General features: G+C 44.7%; 1 protein-coding gene and 3 non-coding genes across 4 annotated transcripts; all 4 read right to left on the bottom strand.

Annotated features, from left to right (window-relative positions):
• Nucleotides 1-8,688: 8,688 nt before the first annotated feature.
• RPL4 (ribosomal protein L4) lies at nucleotides 8,689-19,619 on the bottom strand. Its single transcript, XM_068106647.2, has 10 exons — nucleotides 19,541-19,619; nucleotides 19,084-19,255; nucleotides 18,282-18,388; nucleotides 16,226-16,364; nucleotides 15,622-15,746; nucleotides 13,838-13,967; nucleotides 13,578-13,734; nucleotides 11,072-11,155; nucleotides 9,628-9,748; nucleotides 8,689-8,906 (listed from the first exon to the last, which is right to left on the bottom strand). Exons 1-10 carry the CDS (start codon nucleotides 19,541-19,543, stop codon nucleotides 8,763-8,765), a joined length of 1,182 nt encoding a protein of 393 aa, XP_067962748.2. The 5' UTR covers nucleotides 19,544-19,619; the 3' UTR covers nucleotides 8,689-8,762.
• Nucleotides 10,539-10,614, bottom strand: LOC137422744 (small nucleolar RNA SNORD18). Its single transcript, XR_010983582.2, has one exon. It is a non-coding gene; the product is annotated as a small nucleolar RNA SNORD18 (small nucleolar RNA).
• Nucleotides 12,646-12,721, bottom strand: LOC137422743 (small nucleolar RNA SNORD18). The gene has a single exon (XR_010983581.1). It is a non-coding gene; the product is annotated as a small nucleolar RNA SNORD18 (small nucleolar RNA).
• On the bottom strand, nucleotides 14,317-14,392 carry LOC137422742 (small nucleolar RNA SNORD18). The gene has a single exon (XR_010983580.1). It is a non-coding gene; the product is annotated as a small nucleolar RNA SNORD18 (small nucleolar RNA).
• Nucleotides 19,620-21,812: the final 2,193 nt, after the last annotated feature.

The following is a 21,812-nucleotide window of genomic DNA, read 5'->3' as shown; positions in this document are numbered from 1 at the left end:
CCGTCGCATCAGCAGAAGCAAGTTGAGAGGTTTGCTTGGTGTGTATAAAACTTATACCTTGACACGATTTTCCCCGGCTTGGGTTTTTGTGTCTCTGCACCAACTCAACCAGTGCAGCTTATGACTTTTCACGGGTGTTTTCTGGTGATAGGAGATCCTTCATCAACCTGTAGATCTGGGATCCGCACACAGTCAGCATAATAGCACAAGACGTCGAGGTGCATCATCAGCGCCATCGATTCGGTTGGCAACGAAATACTTGTCCAGTCTCTCGCAAAAATCAACGCAGTCATCTGAACTCGGATTGAATTCACTCAAAATCCTGATCCTGGCGACAGCCATAGTGAAAATAAAACACCACACGTGAGCTCAAACACACAGTCCAGCTCCTCGTCAACACTGTAAAGTCCTTATGACAGATGGCATCGCAAATCGAGGGATTCAGAGACACAGAGCAAGCGTCCAAACAGCGGTTTATTCCCGGAAGTGATGACACAGGAAAAAGCCCTCGGGGCGCCCAACAGGTGGCGGAGCCCAGAAAAGGATATGACGTCACAGTATGTTATAGATAATGATCATGACGCGTCAATATATTGTTGTTGTTGAGCTTTCTCAACCAACGATCTTTCATGGCCATAAAGATGCAACCATTTCCGGGCGCATTCACGGGATTTCTCCCACCGAACCTCCGAAAAAGGCTTACTTACCTCTCCACGAACACATTGTTGATGGATAATACATTCAGGAGACACTTTTTCCTCCATTTCGTTGTGAAAACAGCAAGAGAAAACTCATTGACCACTCTGGTGCATGGAGGCTGCCATATTGGATGGATGCTGATTTGCATAAATCGCTGACGCTGTTCACTCATCCCATTGGGCCAGTGAGGTGTCACGTGACGAGCGCTTCGACTGGCACCTATTCAAATAGCATGGGTCTACTTGACCCCCTGACTACGAGCTACAAGCCACAGCTGATGGCCTAAATGGCTGCCGTTGTTGGATTGGAACCGCTGACCTCCCAGATCCAGTGGATGTTTTTTTTTAGCCCAGTTGAAATGAAGTTCCAGGGAGCTTATGGGGTGGCGCGTCGTCTGTCCGTCCGTCCATAAACACTTACAACTTCTCCGAAACTGTGGATGGGATTGTGACCAAACTTGGCTAAATGATATTTGGTATGTCACACCTCAACTTTGTTCACGGCCTAAAAAAAATCAGGGCCTAAGAGGGTCCACCGGGGGTCAAAATGAGTCCAGGTTCGGTCCCCCAAAATAGAACTCCGCACAAGATTCCGATGAAACTTGACCACAACCTTCATCATCCGTGATGTACCAAAGGTCGGTCATGGCATCAAAATACAGGGTTTAAGGGTGTTTTGGGGGGGTCAACGTGGGTCCAGGTTTGACCCCCACCCTCCCAATAGGTATTTGCATTCTTCTCTGAAACTACACACACAATCTCGATGAAACTTGACCACAACGTTCATCACCCGAGATGTAAAAAAGTTTGGTCATGGCATCAAAAAAACAGGGTCTAAAGGGGTATATGGTGGGGGTGTGGGAATTTACCCCCCAAAAATAGGTAAATAGGCTCTCCTCTCCGGAACTATACACACAATTTCGATTAAACTTGACCACAACCTTTGTCACCTGTGATGTACAAACCTTTGTTCACGGCATTAAAAAAGTCGGAGTCTAAGGGATTCTACTGGGGGTCAAAATGGGTCCAAGTTTGACGACCCAAAACGGTACTGTAATTGCTTTTTCCTCTGAAACTACAAGCACTATTTCAATGAAACATGACCATAACCTTCATCACACTTGATGTACCAAAGGTTGTTCGTGGCATCAAAAATCAGGGTTTAAGGGTGGGTTTTTTTTGGGGTCAAAGTGGGTCCAGGTTTGACCCTCTCCCCCACAAAAAGTAAGTTGGTATTTGTTTTCTTCTCTGAAACTACACACACAATTTCGATGAAATTTGACCACAACCTTCATCATCCGTGATGTACCAAAGTTTGTTCATGGCACGAAGAAAATCCGGGTCAAAGGGAGTCTACGGGGGTGGTGGGGTTATCCCCCAAAATAGGTTTTATAAGTCTTATGATTACGGTCGTATGATTCTACATGCTGCCCTGTATCCTAGCAACCAATGAAAATGGATTAAAATACCATGATGCTGTTTAAAATACTTGGTGAGTGTGGTATGCTGCTTTATTCTACCAAGTGAGCGTCCAGGTGTATTGCCCCGATTTTTATGCCTCGGCTGAAGTCTCCAGAGGCAGTATGTTTCAGGTTGTCTCTCTGTCTGTCTATCCGCGATAGGTTTTTGTTACTGCGATAACCTAAAAACGGCTGTATGTATCCAAGTCACACTTGGTACAAGTGAAGTAAATCCTTGCTTAAAATTGTCCCGGTTAACATTGTTTCGTTATTAAGTCGCTGATCTTTTAGAGAACATACTCGTTTAAAGTCGTTCACTGTTCCGCTATAAAGCCGTGTACAGGAGATAACTTCCGCAAGCTCGTCTGCATCAAAACGCTGTAACAGTTATAATTTAGTACCAAATTTATGGTTTTCCTTGTTTTAATAAAGCTAAAGTATAAACCATACCATACATACCAGTGCATACGCCATATTGTAAATACCGGTGTATAAGCCCACCCATCGTATGTACAGCATAGGCCTGAAATGCATCGATAACCTCGGTTGCTGCGTCACCCTCTCCGATCTCAGGTGTTTGACAAGTAGTGATCCACCTGACTATCTGCCACCTGTTAAATGGAAACTGTTAAACTGATGGAAACACCCTCAAGAACATTGTTGAAATCAGCAGTTTCTGAGCTGAATTACTCAGGTGTGCATGAATGGTTTGTGGAGGAAGTTGTGGCCTGAGCTTGTCAATGACTTGAAAGGAATTAAAGATGTCCCCGATATGAAGAAAGTCCCCATTTACATTATTATGGGGAAATTGGATTCATTTAAGGTTGTTTACGTTAAAATTTAAGGTTGCACTGCAACGTTAAGTGAGGACTTACTGTATGTATAATGATGTGAATTTGAATAATTGATTAGATTATGGTGTTAAGAGGTCAAAGGTCAGAGGTCCCATGAGGTAAAAATCCTGTTGCTGCACTAACTTGTGAACCAGTGATGGGATTTGACCAAACTTGCTTTACGTATGTATTATGATGCAAAGATGAACTGATTAGATTTCGATGTCAAAGGTCAGAGGATATGTCAGGTATCAATAAAAAGGTGCAAATACAGATCCTTGCAACTATAGACCAATCAGCCTGCTCCAAATTATTAGCAAGGTCATGGAATCCACCATTGCTTCTAACATCAAATCCTTCCTCTTCTCCAATTGCTTCACCTCTGATCATCAATTTGGATTCAGACCAGGTATTCTACTCTGAACATGCTGCTTCTGCTGTCTCAACAATGGATGGAGGTCCTCAATGCCAGACAGGAAATTAGAGCCATCTCCTTGACATATCTCGTGCCTCAGATAACTCCAGCACCCCGCCCTGCTCACCAAACTCTCCTCTTATGGTATCCATGGAAATCTCCATGCATAGCTTGCAGATTTCCTCTCTTGTCGTAGTAAATGTGCGGTTCGAAATGGAATGCTGTCATCTCCTCTTCCTGTCCAGGCTGGAGTTCCTCAAGGCAGTGTTCTAGGCACTGTGCTTTTTCTGATCTTCATTAATGATCTCTCCGACTCTCTGGAGAACACTCTATCTCTTTGGTGATGACTCCACTCTCTGCCGCTCCATTTCTCAACCCTCAGATCAGCAGGCTGTAGCTTCTTCATTCTCTGCAGACCTTGAAAAAAATCACAAACTGGTCAAACATGTAGAACATGTCTTTCAATCTTGACAAATCTCACACTGTCTCTCCAAAAAGACCATCTGGAAAACCCTCCCATCTACTTTCTCAACAATCCTCTCGAAGAAGTTCTGTCACTCAAGCTTTTGGGTCTCATTATCAGGCATGATCTTTCCTGGGAAAACCACATTTCCAAGCTGGCCTACAATGCCAGTCGCCGACTGGGCATCCTCCGTCGTGCGAAGTCCTTTCTGGGCACACCTGAGCTCCTCACCACATACAAAGCTTTCATCTGCAGCTCAATGGAGTACTGCTCTCTGCTCTGGGCTGGTGCTCCTGCCTCACACCTAGCTCGGCTTCACGCTGTAGAAACCAAAGCTTTCAGAATCATTGGTATCTCCCATGATGAAGCTGATTCTGAGGGTCTTTCACTGCAGGCAGGTTGGTGGTCTTTCTGTCTTCCACCGACTCCTCTCCGGCCTTGCTTCCCCTGCTCTGTCCCCCAAATATTCCTTCAGGGTGCACAACATCTGCCAGAAACCCTCTTCTGGTGAATCTGCCAAAATCGAGACTCTCTGCTCACCTTCACTCCTCTTTTCTCCCACCCCTGGATCAAACTCCCACACTCTCTTCAATCACACTACTCCTTCCAGGTCTTTAAAACAGCTGTACACCACCATCTCTGATCTTCCCCCATCGAAAACCTTGATCATTTCTACCCCCGTTAATACAATCTTTTCTACCCCGTCACTTTATTGTCATGTGTTTAAAGAGGTGGATTAATAAAACCACCTTTAGAGGCCATCTTTCCCCACAGAGCAGGGGTTGGCCTTTTTTGGGCACCGTGGTCCCCTTTTTGAAGCAATGTTTTATGGCCAGATGCCCTTCCTGCCACCCACCCTGTTAGTCACCTCTTGCGACACACAGGGAATTACCAGTGAGCTGGTACTCAATTTGCTGACCTCGGAAGGATGACAGGTAGATTTCAAACCCACTGGCGTTAATTCAGCGACCGGGATTCGAACTCAGGATCCGAGGATCCTCAGCCGGCACCCTAACCGCTAATCCAACACCAGGCTTCAAAAAGGATTAATAAACAATGAAATTATTATTCAGAAACACCCATCTCGCTCTATTGACAAATTTACCAAAAAATTTCAATTATACAATTTACATACGACACAAGTAGATGTAACACAAAACAACAGCAACAATAGCATAGTCGAATTCAGTGGTTGTGTAAAATGCAGACAGCCTTGGGGAAGAAACTGTTCTTGAACCCAGTGGTCTGTGGCAGAAAACTCTGGTACCGTCTGCCTGATGGCAGGAGTGAGATCAGGTGCAGGGTGGGTATTGTCTTTTAGGATACAAATTGCCTTTCTATGGCCGGGTTGGTGTAGATGGGAGATCTGTGCCTATAATTTTTTATGCAGTTCGAAGTCTTTTGTATGGCCTTGCGTCCTGCATCATGGAATGGCCATACAAGAGTAAGATGCAGCCTGGTCTAGGATTAAGTTGGGGTAAAGTTGGCGATACTATATTATTTTTAGGGTAGATATGGCAGATTTGTGTCATGTGTTTAGCACCTCTCCTCGTGATTGTTTTTGTTGTGAGCCATGATGGCTATGGCAGAGGAAAGGGGGGGGGGGGGGGGGTAGTGTTATGGTTGTGGTTGCGTAGAGGGCAGGTGGTGTGAAATATGACCTTTTAATATTTTTTTTCCCCTTTGTTTTGCTCAAAGTCCCCTTTACTATCTATATCCACCTCCTTGACTTATTGCGGCATTTTCACAGATAGCAGTGCGCACAACCACAGCTGGGAAAAAGGGAGAGTAGACGAAGGCAGCCATTCAATCCATGCCCTACTTCATGGAGAGGCCTCAGCCTGAAAAGTTATGTTGTATAAAGGAAGTGACCACACCCTAAAACTGAGTTGTGAAAAGGAGATGAGAGAGGAAGAAGAAGCAAACTGTTGTGTTCTGATGGTGAAGCGATGCCATTTGACCAGAACTGGGTTGCTCACTGAGCAGCCACCTGCTTCAAAGGAGCTGTCCTTGAGAGTGAGGGCCTGGAGGAAGGGGAGAGTTGTGGAAAGCACTCAAGACGAGCTGTCAGGGTGAGAGTGGGACGACTGGGCCCATTCTCCTTTTCCCACCAAGTTCCGCTCACCAGCGTGGATGAAACCGTCAGCGGTCCCCTTCAAACAAGCCTGAAATCCATTGCCTTCTGGAAATGTTGCTTTCTTGCTTTGCTTTCCTTTCTTTTCCCTGGGTTAGAGGGCCCATGTGTGATGCTGTCAGCCTTTGGTATCGGGTGTGCGGCCTGTGTTGCATGTAATTAATTCAGTCAGTCGTCACAGTTGGGTATTTATATCACTTGCTTCTTGTATCTATTCAGTGTATCCTAACCCTTGAAGCATGTAAATTTATTGCAATTCATTGTTTGACTTTGCACCATTGTTCCATGGGGCTGTGTTGTAAAAACTCCTTTAGAATAGCAACGTATTTTGGAAACACAAGTCAAGTCGCAAGCTGCCCGAATTGTCAGCATCGCAATCATGAACTCTACTCCTCAGGCTCATCCTTAAGTTTCAGCTTCCAAAACCGCTCACCGACCTTGCGGGCTTCGGCATGGTAGGCTAGGGCCAACACCAAGAATAATAAACGTTACCCTGAGAAATGATGCATCAACCTCCAGGTCCCACTTCTTCTTCCTCAATGGAACGCTTTTAAAACCGGCATCTTTGTGATTAAAGACAAAATTTGGTCCCAATTAAATTAATTGTTAGCTTTCAAATGGTACCACTTGTATTATTCGACGAGAGCAGGAGCCTTTTAAAATGAAGCTTGACAACTACTCCGACTACTATTAAAACTACTACTAGCTATCATTCAAAGTCCGATGACGTCCATCCAGCAAAAGATGAAGATTATGTTGATTAAAGAAATGCATGTGGTCAGTCAGTCATAGATGACCTCAACATTGATGCGCTCGCAGATGAGTGCTGAGCCGCAACTGCACCCACAGTGCATAGTCGAATGATGCCATCGTCATTGGATGTACAATGCCTTCAGAAAGCATTCACACCCCTTAAATTTTTAACATTGTGTTACAGCCTGAATTTTAAATGGATTATTTCGGGAGTTTCTCCCATTCTTCCTTGCAGATTTGCTCAAGCTCTGTCAAGTTGGCTGGTGAGCATCAGTGAAGAGCAATCTTGAAATCTTTCCACAGATTCTAATGGTATTTAAGTCTGGGCATTGGCTCGGCCACTCAAGGACTTTCACGTTTTTGCTCTGAAGCTATTCCGTTGTTGCTTTGGCTGTATGCTTGGGGTCATTTTCCTGCTGGAACGTAAATCTTCGCTGCAGTCCAAGGTCTTTTGCACTCCGAAGTACGTTTTCCTCAAGGATTTTCCTGTATTTGCTCCATTCATTGTTCCCACTATCCTTACAAGTCCACCCAGTCCCTGCCGCTGAAAAGCACCCCCATAGCATGACACTGCAACCACCAAGCTTCACATTAGGGATTGTGTTAGATGGGTGATGATCTGTGCTCGGTTTCCGCCAGATGTAGCGCTTTGCACTCAAGTCAGAGAGTTCAGTTTTCATCTCATCAGACCACAGCATCTTTTGCCTCATGTTGTCTTTCACATACCTTTTTGCAAACTTAACTCCAAGCATTGATCGATTGGTAAGCGACCAACCGGTGATAATACTACTCGTCGTTGGATGTCAAATTAGAACTAGTTGAACCAACAAAATGCCACAAAAATAATTAATCTACAATTTCCTAGTTTTGTCACAATACAGCAGCATACAAACTCCATCGTTTTACGAATGCATTCCAAATTTACTATTGCATTTTATTTCCAATACATTTAGTTTCATTTTTAGTATTTTCAAATACTGTTTAAGAAAAGGAATTAAAATACATAAAATATTTTAGATTTCCATAGAAATCTGATATCTATCGACGGAGTTTGTATTATGCTGTATCGACGGAGTGTTTTGTATTTAAATTTAATCCATCCACAGTCTAAAGGTTAGGTGGGATTTCCTTTGATGTGCTTGCTTTTGGTGTCATCTGTGTAAAATATCTTCGTAAACCCATGTGAAACATACAAACTATGGCTAATTAGACTAATATACAATATTGGAAGAATACTGCAGATGTGTATACCCCGGTTTAGAATAGGTACACCGTATCCCTGCGCATCGTAAGAGGCGACTAAGGGTTGGCATCAGGAAGGGCATCCAGCCATAAAAACATTGCCTCAAACAGGGAACCATGTTCGTCATGGGGCCCGCAAGGCTGACCCTGGCTCTAGCGGGGAAAAATGGCCTTAAAACGATCATTCATATTATTTTGAGTGATATGCATCTGAAGAGGTCTCACTAGGGGAGAGGGTCTAAAGGTCTAAACCGTTTAAGGTGTCTAGAGGGTGCAAAGGTCTAATACTCTAATCTCGAAGAGGTCGGAGGGGTCCATAGAGATTTAGAAGAGTCTCACTTGAGGGTCCTAAAGGTCTAAAAGATTTCAATAGTAGTTAGGGCCTTTAGAGGTCTAAGGACACTCAAAGCAAATGCTGAACAAACACTATCGCCAGCACCATGAACAAATTCCTGCCCTAACCCTAATTGAATGTCAGGCCTGGCCAGCCAGACCAAGACTTGGGCCAGACTTCTCCTCCCCACCACCCCCGCTGACCTCCCAACAGCTCCTCTTGACCAAACCCACCAGAACATGGGAATAATTTTGGCCGTTAAAGAAGACCATTTTGTGATCACCTTGGATTTGATTTCACATACAAGATAGAAAAAGAAGAACCACACTCAAGCCTGTGAGTAAACAGCAAATACATTGTAAAGGATCCACATTTTTTATTGAAGTGGCTTCACGAGAGACAATGACTGTAACAAAGGAAAAGTCTAATTTCACTCCATTTTCGCTTCACCGGCCTCAGCTTTTCCCTTCCCAGAGGGTTTCTTGCTTTTCTCAGACGGCTTCTCAGTCTTACGGATCTTTTTCTTGGGCTTTCGTGGCAGTTTCCCTTCTTTAATCAAATGCCGTGTCTCACGCTGCAGGTAGGAGTTTGGGTGAAGAAACAAATATATGAACGTCTCAAAGCCATGAGGTGGCTGCAGCCTGACAATACAAATTAATTCCCAACCTGAACAGGAATGGCCAAAATTGGCCAATTCCCAGAGAATCCTGCCCCTGAACCTCAATCGCCCAATTCGAAGAAAGGCATTCCAATTCCCAGAGAAACCCACCTCTCAAGCTCCAATTAAACAATTCCCACAGAGACCTACCCCTGAAGCCTCAACCAGCCAATTCCCAGAGAGGCCTGTCCCTCAAGATTTCACAGTAACAGCACTGAAGAAAAAAAAAAAGAACCTCTAGGGTTACCTAAAGCATATTTTCTATGCCCAATCTTTGTTCCTCTCCTGAACTCATCATAAACACTCAAAGGGGATATTCCAGGATAAGCACAGGAGAAACATGAAGTTGAACATGCAAACAAGCAAATCACCATTCTTAACCACAAAGTGGAAAATGACAAAGCCAGTTTGGACCAATTGGACGAGCGCGGTCTACATTGCGGATTTAGGCTACAAGAGGGACAGGCGCGGTATCATTTAATATTTCTGTTGAACACAATCAACCAGGAAACCAGGACGAAATGTTTGATTTGATGTGCAATCATCAGCATTGAACCAAGGCAACATGTAGAATCAACTAAACTGGGGAATGGCAGAGGAGGAAGAGGAATCGATTGAGGAAACAAAAAACACTCACGTTCTTCTTTTCAAGCATCAGGGCCTCCCGCCGTACCACCTGCATGTTAGGATTCAACTTCATCATAACACGCAAGTTCTTCAGTGGGTTTTTCTTCAATACCCGGCGATGAATTTTCTTCCTACACAAACAATGGGAGAAAGCAAGAATGACTGCGGAGGTTACCTTTACGAACCGGTCCGATGATCCTGGGGCATGAGGAAGAACGTTAATCTTTGGCCAAACTAGCACCAGAAATCTGCTTGACTTTCACACTTCATCACCCAACACTGTGAAAACCACGCACGCCAGTTCAGAACAAAATACATTTGCACAACAACACAGGAAGGTATTCTTCCTTTCATCCCTTTATAAATGGTGATGTCCAATGGATCCAATATCCTGCCCTGAACACGATATACCTCCACTTCCTTCTGTCTCTCTCGGCCAACTCTCTCCACTCTCCAACCACACCCACCCTTATATTGATATCCCTCCTCACACAATCTTTCCCGCCAAACTACCATCCCAAATGACCCCACCCCCCCAAATGCTCAAGCCTATTTGCCTGCCTGATCGCCTTCCCATCCAATACAAGATGAATTTACTGTCTCTGCTGCCCAACACACATCACATTAATCTTCTCCATACGAATCTTAAATCCACATTTCCAGAAAATGTGTGTAATTTATATTCGGACAAACAAACCCGAGGATCATGAGCTGTGAAACACCTCTGGCAACCCACCCTTTACCCCCACCTACTTAGCAATCCTCTTGAGGAAGTTCAGTCACTAAAACTCCTGGGTCTCACTTTCCCCAGGGAGAAACCTAATTGTTTACCAATCCCTAGGTAAACAAAACAATGGAACCTTCACCGATTAGGAATGTGAGAGAGAGTGCACAGAATAGTGCAAATTGATTCACTCCAGGAGGCTCAGAACCCCTTTTGTAGATCAGCCAGCACATGTCAGAAACACGGACCAGAGGTGAGCATTCATCATTGCCACTTTAGATTTCCAATGGGAAAAAATTGGCTACATTTTCATGAAAGAACAGCCATAAATAATCTTACTCAGGCAGACCATATTCCGAAGTTGGCCTTCAGTCAGTATTGCTCCCCTGGTTCCTGCCTCATCTTCGGGCCACTCTCCTCTTTAAAATATGACAAAACCTCTCGAAATACCCTCACCTGCACGACTGATTTTCAGATCAAAATTTTCTTGAGGAAAAGTATTTTGAGCAAAACCAGTGGAAATCCACCAATGGCAGAATCTCAACGTAACACAACATAGCAAGGGGCAAAGTGAAGAGGTGAACAATTGGGAGCCCAGATGGCGAGAACATTCGAGCAAATGTGAAAGCGAGAGAGCATGTGGCTTTACTTGGGTCACAACGCACGTGGCCACACTGGCGTAAACGACACAAAAGGAGACGTACGAGACCTAAATTCAAAAGAAACGTACTTGGGAGCCCTCAACACGTGCTGGACCTCATTGCACTTCATCAGGCGGGTGAGGTCGGTGTTGGTCATCTTGTTCATGGGAAGGCTACAAGAGGAAAGGAGCACAAAGTCAAAATGAAAGACTGACAGAAAAACGAGTCAATAGATTATATTATATGTATATGAGCAGGTTGTATCTATGTGAAGCCTTTTTACAGCGCAGCCCAGAGGGCAAAGCCGTCTAGAACAGTTTGTCCGTCCATATGTATGCATATATGTATGTCCCCTCAAACGTATACCAATCAGAGCTGAGGATCTGTTCACATGACAGGGTGATGTGATTACGTTTGTGTCATTACAGCGGCTAACTCGCCACACCGTCATTTTGATGTATATGCCGTTCAGGCCGAACATATCGTCGAAGCTGTTATATATCACAATCACCATGCTCTACTGTTCCGTTTTTCATTCAGTGTGAAATAAACAAACCGATTGTTAAAATGACCAAATATCGAAAGCATCGATGTCACGACTCTTCCAACAAAACGGTACGTACCCAACCCTTGTGGGGTATCATCTAGATTACAGTAGATCTTCCCTCGGTTCTGCAAGTAAAAAACTTACCTCACCTCAGGGATATCAGGATTCCTCCAAATTTCTTTGTTTAATGTTATGAACAGCATTAGCGACTGTTTAAAAAGCTAATCAGGTGTGTTTGTCGTTTGTACTATTTTACAAGCCCGTCTACGCCTGTTAGACTTTCGGGCTTGTCGATTTTATACAATGCCATACCTCGCGTTTCCACCTCAAGTTCAATCAAAATTCCTTGTTGGGAATGGAACCAATTGCATTTAACTACTTATAGTTCATATGCAGAATGGAAAAAAAAAAAAAAAAAAAAAAAATCACACAGGACTACATTGAGTGCAAGTAGTCATCACACCATCCTGTACGACAAACAAGCAAAAAGACAATTTGGCCCAATCTTGATGTGTTGAGAAAGTTTAAATTACTCGACCTTAATTAGGTGATCCACCTTGTACATTAAACTACAGAAGGGAGAGGGTTTCAAAACATTCAGATTGGGGGGGGGGGGGGGGGGGGAGAGGAGAGGAAATGGGGGGGAATAGGGGAGGGGGAGGGGAAGAGGGGGGTCAGGGGAGACAAAGGAAATGACAAACCGAGAAGCAAGTTGAGAACAACCAATGGGCGCACAAAGCCAATTGTCCATTTGGGGTAGGGGGGTGGGAGGAGAATGGGGAAGGGCTTTTTCTGTGTTACCCTGGATACGACCAACACACCAACACGTATGCAAAATTTGGAGATCGGGCAGCATTTTTCTTTTTCGATGATTTTATCAGATGTGTACGTATGCACACATAAATTGCCTTATTTTGCATAGGAGGATATTACCCTGTCAATGGTTTACTCGTCCTCAAGGAGAAACCACTTTGCTTACTCATCCGCAGGGGGGAAGGAAACCCGATAATTTACCAATCCAATTAATGAATTAATCCAATTAATTAATGATTAAACCAATCCGATTAGGAATGGGAGAGAGAATGCACAAAATGGTCCAAATAGATTCACTCCAGGAGGCTCAGAACCCCTTTTGAAGATCAACCAGCGCATGTCAGAAACACGGACCAGAGGTGAGTATTCATCATTGCCTCTTTGGATTCCCAATGGGAAAAAATAATTGGCTACATTTTCACGAAACGTCCATTTAAGGCCTGACAATTCCAGTTTTATAACCTTGTAATGTAAACGATCCGGCTCGCAGTCGCACATCGCTCCACTGTTCCAATGCTGTGTCCGACTTGCTATGTGTCCGGATTGCAGGAATCCGTCCCAGTCTCTACCATCGAGCAAAAGACTCCCGAGCAACAAACCACTGTTATTGGTCACAAAGTTCGATGCAAGTTCCAATTTTGCAATGACTCGCTTGGATAAACAGCAAGTGCACGAGACCAACGTGAACAGTTGGGTTAAACGGCTCAAGGCGATCACATGCCAAATACACCATGTTTTTTCATAATTCCTCATATACTTTAGTCAAGCCTGGTGTTGGCTTAGTGTTTAGGGTGCCGGCTTGGGATCCTAGGATCCTGGGTTCGCATCCCAGGCGATCGCTGAATTAACGCCAGGGGGGGTTGACTCAACTCAGCCTGTCATCCTTCCGAGGTCGGCAAATTGAGTACCAGTTCACTGGTAATTCCATGTGTGTCGCAAGAGTCGACTAACAGGGTTGGCGGCAGGAAGGGCATCCGGCTGTAAAACATTGCTTCAAAAAGGGGACCATGGTGCCAGAAAAAGGCCAACCCCTGCTCTGCGGGGAAAAATGGCCTCTGAAGGTGGTTTATATACTGTAGTCAAAAACAAGATCATTCATGTGAAATCAAATTATTAGCGAGGGTAAAAGAGGCCTGTGTAATGGATGACCAAACCAGCGTCAGTGGAGCTTTTTAATCGGGATCAATCCCCTCGATGAAGACTGTGACGCCGACAATCACAAGATGACTCCTTACTTGAAGTTCTTTTTCTCGCGCGATGCTTTTGTCCAATTTCCGTACAGACTGTCCAAGCGGCGGAAGGCACTCTCGGTCCAGATAAGAAACCGACCCATGTGGCCTCCCGGCGCCAGACGTAACAGGTTTAGCTTGTGCACGGGTAGGAGGGAGATGCCTGCACAAGGGCGCAGCAAAGAGAGAAAAGCAAAAGCCTCTCAGGGTCAAAATGGCTCCACAATGTGCAACAATTAGCTTTATCATGTGATTAAAATTCCTACCAGGAATGTTACGGAATGCGCGAGACAGTCCTTCGTCCTTGTTGTAGATTATGCACGGTCCACACCGCTTCACACGGCGACGGTTTCGCATTTTACCCTTACCGGCACGAATTCGTCGAGACGCGTACACCTGTGAAAGCACAGACACAAAGCGACACCAAATAACTAATACAGTCAAAGCACAACCACGGACAGACAACAGTGGGGAGTTTACAAATAAAAGCCTCGGGATTTTGGGGGGAAAACAAACTCGAAGCGAGCTTTATAAGTACGAGCAGGCATGCCGCGGCCTAAGTTGGCGATGCGAAACTTTTAGCATGTCATCGGCTAGCCATAGGTATAAAAGTTTCACAAGTAAAACTTCATCAGTCGTGGTGTGGCCACCACATTGGTTTCAAGTTAAATGTTTTATAGGAACCTTCACCGATTAGGAATGGGAGAGAGAATGCACAAAATGGTCCGAATCGATTCACTCCAGGAGGCTCAGAACCCCTTTTGAAGATCAGCCAGCGCATGTCAGAAACACGGACCAGAGGTGAGTATTCATCATTGCCTCTTTGGATTCCCAATGGGAAAAAATAATTGGCTACATTTTCATGAAACGCCCATTGAAGGCCTGACAATTGCACTGTTAAGGACAAGGTTAGTTTTTCTATCTAATATGGCTGCCACACCATGTGACCAATGACATTTTAGCTATCAAACCTTAACCCCCATTCCTAGTCGGTTTCGCTTTGATCGTTTGGGCGGTTAGAGAGAAAATGCTTTTAAACGTTTCAGCTCAAATCAAATATGGCTTTCAGACCACATGACGTATATCATAGTTATCAAACGTTATTCCCCATGGCTGATCTTGAAGGTTCACATCGACCTCAAGCGGTTCTGCACAATATTTCAAAAGGTTTTTTTTTTTTTTTCAATCCAATTCAGCTGCCAAACCATGTGACTGATGACGTCATAAAATTAATGCTTCGGCAGAAGTTGGTCATAAATCCAATATCTGAAGATTCATTCTCAGAAAAGGATTTCAATTGAACCAATTATGGCTGGCATACCACTTCGCCAATGATAATCGCTGTCACCCTATATAACCACGGGAAGTTGATGACGTGCCAAGATTACATATATTTTTTTCCCATTCACCTGTTTCAAAGATCGCGAAAGTTTTTTCATTCATCCAATGTCTTCCATACCTATGACGTCATAATCATCAAAAATTAATTCATGGGGCGGTGGTCAATCGTGTGTTGAAAGTTTTGCGTCGATCCGACAGGTGGTCGCTGATTTTTTATTTTTTTTTAAAGCTAGATTAAAGGCCTCATCTACAATGTGTAGTTTTGGTCACCACATCTGAGGAAGGGCTACCTCATAGCTGCAACAGAGGAAAGCACATAGAGAAACTCGACTGATTCTGCTTTGGGTATGGATGAGTGATTCTACACCTGTATGATGATAGTGATGTCTGTTTGAGAGGGTTTCGTGAAAAGGTGAACATGCAGTTGTTGTTTGCTCATTCCTATCCCGTACAATTTTTTTTTTTTTAATACCCGAGTGACATCCCTGTGCTTTGCCCAACTGTTCTACCAATCCACTCCTCATCCATCCATTCCTAATACGGTGAAATTAAGTAGACAAGCACAACATTTAATGTTACCGTTTATACCCAAATTTGATTGGCATCAGTTGAATAAACAAACAAATGACATGTTGAATCCAGATCTTTGTGAAAAATATAAAAGGAGTGAAGAACAGCTTTCACGAGTAGTGCTCGCATGAAGACTTGCCTTCTGAATATCACTCCACGCATTTATCTTCTTCAACATGAGTACCGCCTCCTTGGTCTTCTTGTAGCTCTGCACCTTGTCCTCCACTACCAGGGGAACCTCAGGTATACCTTCAATGGCATGGCCTATGGAGATGAAAAGGCCAGAGATGGTGACTGAGATGAGGTATAACAAAGCTTTTGGCGAAGGTGAGGTATAAATTGGATCGGGGGGGGGGGGGGGGGGAGGGTGTCCACCAATAGGTAATGCATGAATTTATGCATGTGTCCACCAGCTGAACTTTGGAGTTTATTCATGGTGCCGGCAATAACTCACCGACAGTTTGAAAAGGACATTGTGGGATCTTTATAATGTCCACAAACTAATGCCGGCACACGGGACATCAGGTTTAACGTCCACAGAGGGACGGCACACATGTTGATACGAAACACCAGGATGACATTTTATAGGTTGGGTTGGGATTTAAACCCAGGGTAGACAGCTCAGAGTGGAGTGTGCCATTCCTTGGCTATTGCCAGCCCCACATTTCAGACAGTAAAAAACACAACCAAGTGTAAAGTGTGGAGAGGGAATGGAAACCAAAACACCTGAAAATGCAACTCACCTTTGGACAATATCAGGGCAGGGAGTGCGGACGCAGCCAAGCAAGAGCAAATGGCATATCGCCTTTGCCCGAGGTTTACCCTATGGTGCCAACGCCTCCACGTCTTGGTCGGAGCAAACATGCGTCCACCGCGACACATCTATCACCCCACAAGCAGAGGTCAAGGAGAACCCCCATCATGCGTAGTATTGTAACTAAAGATGCAAAACGATACTGACCCAGGACAAAGATCAGCGTTCCAACAGAAAAACAATAAATAAATAAAAGTAAACAAACTAGTGTGCTGAATTTCACGACTTTACTCAATAAAACAAGTTATCATCGAATCTCCAGTCGGTCCATGTTGATGTCAATCTGAAGGAAAAGTCCAACATTCAAACAGGCTGCCATGCAGGCTTTGGATCTCATGTCTCTAAGTGAAAGACCCACCACTTGGGAGGACAGAGGTAGTTCAGATGAAGCGGTACAAAGAATTTGGATGATGAGCTTCAGAGAGCATGCTCTCATTGCAGAACTGCCACGCCACAAACGGATCGTCAGGGAAAAAAAACCCCCAGTCGGCTCATTAATGACCTTCAGAGTGCGACAATTTGCCTGCTTCACTCACTCTGATCTACAGATGAAGCTCGTCTACCCATGGGGTCGAGTCTCCTTCCCTTCCTTTATTACGGGTGGACTTCCGAATGACTGCGGCCAACCATTGTGCATCGGCACACACGAACCGACACGTCTCGGGGGAGATAGGACAGCAACACATTCAAGGAATACATTCCGAGCACCACCCCAGCCTTCCAGAAAACTGGCATAAACGGCACCCAAAAATCAGTGACGGCACCCTCATGCACGGGTCTTGCTCAGTGGTTTAGTTGGCAGCACTCGGGCGTGGTGGTTCATCGACGGCAGGCTACCGTCCCCACTCACGTCGTCAGGCGCAAATTACATGCATCATAGCAAGACACGGAGCCTTCGAGTGCATCGAAAACATAGCCCAGGAGCATTAGGTTAGGGCCTAGAAGAAATTAGTAGAAAGCTGATTTTTTTGCACAGAGCTTCAGAATACCATGTGGATGCCCACAATATAAAGTCCCACGAGTCCCACCTTGTGGCATTTTCAAAATTCAAGATGGCCGCCGGTTGGATGGAAAATACATAAATATGGATAACTTCTGCCTAGAACCTCATAAAAGTGTACTTTTCGTGGCTAAATATATGTTTTAGCACACTAGGATTTTAATACAATATATTTCAGTGACCTCAGATAATGATATGTAGATATAATCCAAGATGGCTGACAAAATTGCCGCTGCTGTAATGCAAAAAAACATCAAAATCATGATAAGTTTAATTTGCTATTATTTTATTTAATGCAAAATGTGTCACATTGTGACCACAAGGCCTGCAAGAGGTAAACAACACATGGGGTTTGACATTTAATTACAATACGACACAAAAGCAGACCAACTCTTTGATCCCAGTCATCCCAACCTGATTCTAGTGTTTTGGACAGTACCGTGTTAACTCAATGTCACTTTTCTTATTCCTGACTTAAACACTGTTATCACCCTCTAAATCAATGTCCCGAGAGTTTTTGCAATTATGGCCATTACAAACAATACACAAGAGGGTACACTCCAGACCAGACTTGTAGCAAGTGCATCGTTTTCCACACCCCGCCTTGCATCCACAAGATATCATTTTCAATATTTAGACATAAAAAGTATACTTTTATGAGGTTCTAGGCTGAAGTTATCGCAATTTATGCATTTTCCGTCTAACCGGCGGACATCCTGAATTTTGAAAATGCCACAAGGTGGGACTCGTGGGACTTTGTACTGTGGGTATCCACATGACATTCTGCAGCTCTGTGCAAAAAAATCAGTTTTCTACTAATTTCTTCTAGGCTTCCCCTTCATTTTTGGCTAATGCTCCTGGGCTAACAACTCACTTTTTGACTAAAAACGAGAAAAATGTTTTTTGAGAGACTGGGTAGGAATAATTAAAGGATGGATGCAACCACCATCACTCAAAATATTGTTTGCGTTATCTCAGAGGATACATTTCCAAAAGCTCCCTGGCCGGAGCGGTGAGTACCACCTCCACGGACACGGGGGATTCGAGCCACGGCTCGCCCGGTACCCCATGACTCTGCACTCGTCTGGTGACCTGCACGAGGATGCACAAAGCAGGGTCAATAGGAACAACATACGGAAAACATATTCAGGAACACACTGTAGAACATACACATCTACCATTGCTATGGCTGCACTGGTCATCTCTTGGTACCACAAAGTTTCGTGTAAAAACCGTGGTTTACCAACCCCACGACCCTAACCCATGGGTTCACAGATGTGAGATGAGCTAAAACGCCAAACCAACCGAACCAAATGCCACCATGTACGCAGTCTACATATTACGTACGCAAAGATAAACGTGCAACTCTGGTAAGAGTAAGGGGATGGAGGCTCAGAAGTCAGGACATCTTTTGTCATCACGATTAGTCAGCAACACGGACCAGATGACTCATCATTGCCTCCCCAAAAATAACAAAAACAATTAAATATCCATCCCGTCTGGATGAAGCCTTCAAATGTAAAGGCTGGTACTACGTATGTACCAGGTAAACGCAACTTACATCGGGACATTGGACCAAACTTACAACACGTATATCCACCCAACGTCGGTCGATTTGATGGCTCAGTTGAAGTGGACGAATCCATCATTTTAAAATCACGTGACGCTCGCCAGACGCCACGTGCTGATCACGTGGGCACTTCGCAATGCATTATCACGAGGTTTTCCTATCAAAGCCGTTTATTTGACCCCTTCGGAACGAGGGCGCGATCGCCGTTCGAACCCACCGGCCTTGGCGCTGACCGCGTACGGTTGTCGGCTGTTCTTGCGCACGTTGCTGTGCACGAAGTTCACGATGTCGGGCCGGATGGGGGCGCGAAACACGGCGGGCAGGACCACGAGTCGGCCGGACGCGTCGCCCTTCTCACCGTACACGCTCACCAGGGGCCGGGAGCACGCCTGTCGGGTCAACGAGAGCACACAGCACCTTTAACACAACACCTTATAACAACAACAAAAATCATTGGCAATACACGGAGTACTCCGACGAATCGATCAAAAGAACAACAATAGCACGTGGCAGGTTGCGTGCAGCACTAGGCCCAGGCTGACGAGTCAGGCCTGAGTGAACGTAAAACTCATTGAACAAATAATTTTGCAAGACAAGGGCAACTGTACCGATTGTAAGAGGTTTACAATCAAGAAATGTCACCATAGACTATAAAAGAGAGGACGTGATCGCACCATGGCGTGAAGTGAAGCCTGAGCCGGAGAGCGCGCCGCGTAATGGCGATGCAGCCGGAAACGGAAAGAGTAAAGGGAAGGCCAGGAAGGGGGAGGGGAAAAACAGTGCGCCGCACATGTATCACTCCGCGACCGAAGCACTGCCGGCTTCCTCTTCCTCGTGCCGTCGTTGGTTTTAATTAGATTTGCTAACGCCCAAATGAACGGATTGATTAAACCAAAAAGCAAAACGAATAATAAGTAATCACGGGTGTTTTCCGTTAATAAGCCGCTTGCTAACGGAACGCGCCCACTTATCTAAGCAAAATGGCCGCCGTAGGTTAGTGGCTATTTCTTTAATTCTACGGTCACAGAGGATGATATTGAAACGTCAAGTTCATATTTTTATTGCTACTTGTACTTTCCTTCCAAATTCTTTTAAATTTACAAACATGAAAAACCCCTCCCACCCTCCCCCAAAGTGCACAGTGGAAGGTGTATAGATAAGCTTGGCTGGGGCCTCCACCTTCTAATTCCCCATTTATTTCTGTTTCTTTTATTCTTCATATAGTACTCTAAATATCTGCTGCTATCACAATGACCACCATCATCATCATTATGGTCATCATCAATCATCATCAAACATCATCATCAACACCAACACCATCTTCATTCGGAAATAAAGGGTAGTCTTTTAAAATCTTCTGATCATTCAGTCGATAAGGTTGGTGTATACAACATATATACATATATACCGCCCCCCCCCCACCCCCCCGCCGTAAACTCCCAAAGGGGCAGATTTTTTTCAATGCCGTAAACATACTTTGGTACGTAACGGGGGTTGAAGGCTGTGGCTAAGTCTCATCGAAATTGTGTGTGTAGTTTCTGAGAAGAAAGCAAATAACTATTTTTGGGGGGTCAAACCTGCATCCACTTTGACCCCGGTAAACCCCCTTAAACCCCGACTTTTTAATGCCGTGAACAAACTTAAGTCACAACACAACAAATATGATTTGTGCCAAATTTGGTCGCAATCCCATCAGCAGTTTCGGAGAAGAAATTTCAAGTGTTTATGGACTGACGGACGGACGGACGGACAACGCGCCATCGCATAAGCTCCCCTGAACTTCACTCCAGGTGACCTAAAAATCAAAAGTGGCAAAGACAAAAAATTACGAATGGCCTGAAACAAAAGTAAAGGAGGGGCACAGTCCCCAAATCAAGACCATTCTCCCGGCCCGCACTCCAAGCCGTTACAGGAGCAAAACTTTGGATTCACTTTCAAAAATACTTGTCGTATCTCGTTCAAAATCAGCGCGGTTTTCCTCCGGAGACCACCCCTGAAACATTTTAACATGTGCTCAGCTCACGGATTCAAAACCACCAGACCATTACGTTCAGCATGTCCCCACTAATACACGACAACGTTCCGACTTAATACTCTATCATGTCTTTCAATGAAAAATGCGAGTCTATTTACCACTGGGATGGCACAACATTTCTCGGGTCTCAAACGTCACCCACAATCCCCCGCGGCTCACGCAACTTCCGTTCCAAATCCTACTGGCACACCAACTCTCGTGGGATTAACGGTATCTTCCAGTGCGGAATTACCGGTGCTTTATTACCACCTGGTTACATATATCTCAGTTACTCTTTGACTGAAACAGTTATTTCATAGAGCCAAAGAACTCCTCTCCTCCAACAACTTCAGAGTATGGCCTCTAATTGCATGATATATCGCTGAAACAAAGAAGTGCTCGGGATATGTGGCTACTAAGCCTTTGATGATCTTGTAGACTTCAATCGAGTCTCCTCGTTGTCCCGTGTGCTGGGGGAAGAATATGTCCAGTTGTTGTATAGCCCAGGGCAGTTCTCTCGAACAAGCCCGCGGCACAAAGGCAGTCGATCGATCTCGTTGGAGTGACCCAGTGATCCCCCACATCCAGGATGATGTACCTCCGTCTTCACGGTCAGGATCATGACAGAGTTAGAGAGAGACAGAGTTAGAGAGAGAGACAGAGACAGAGAGAGAGAGGGAGAGAAGGAGAGAGAGACAGACAGACAGAGAGAGAGAAAGAAGAGGGAAAGGCTGATTGGCGCTGACTGTGCTGCTGTGACGAATGCAGGCAGCAAGGAAGAATGGGGAAGATTTGGCTCCGTTTAACATTCTGCCAAATGGCATGCAGCCTGCCATAGAAAGTTAAACAATAGTAAACTACAAAGAGCCAAAACGAGGTAGATAACTCAAAATGAGGTTCAAGAAGATAACGAGCAACAATTGCGAAAGATC

This window comes from Myxine glutinosa, chromosome 2 (assembly GCF_964187855.1).
Source record: "Myxine glutinosa chromosome 2, kmMyxGlut1.1, whole genome shotgun sequence".
Classification (NCBI taxonomy): Eukaryota; Metazoa; Chordata; class Myxini; order Myxiniformes; family Myxinidae; genus Myxine; species Myxine glutinosa.
The sequence above is the reverse complement of the archived record's forward strand: the minus strand, read 5'-3'. Positions and strand labels throughout refer to the sequence as shown.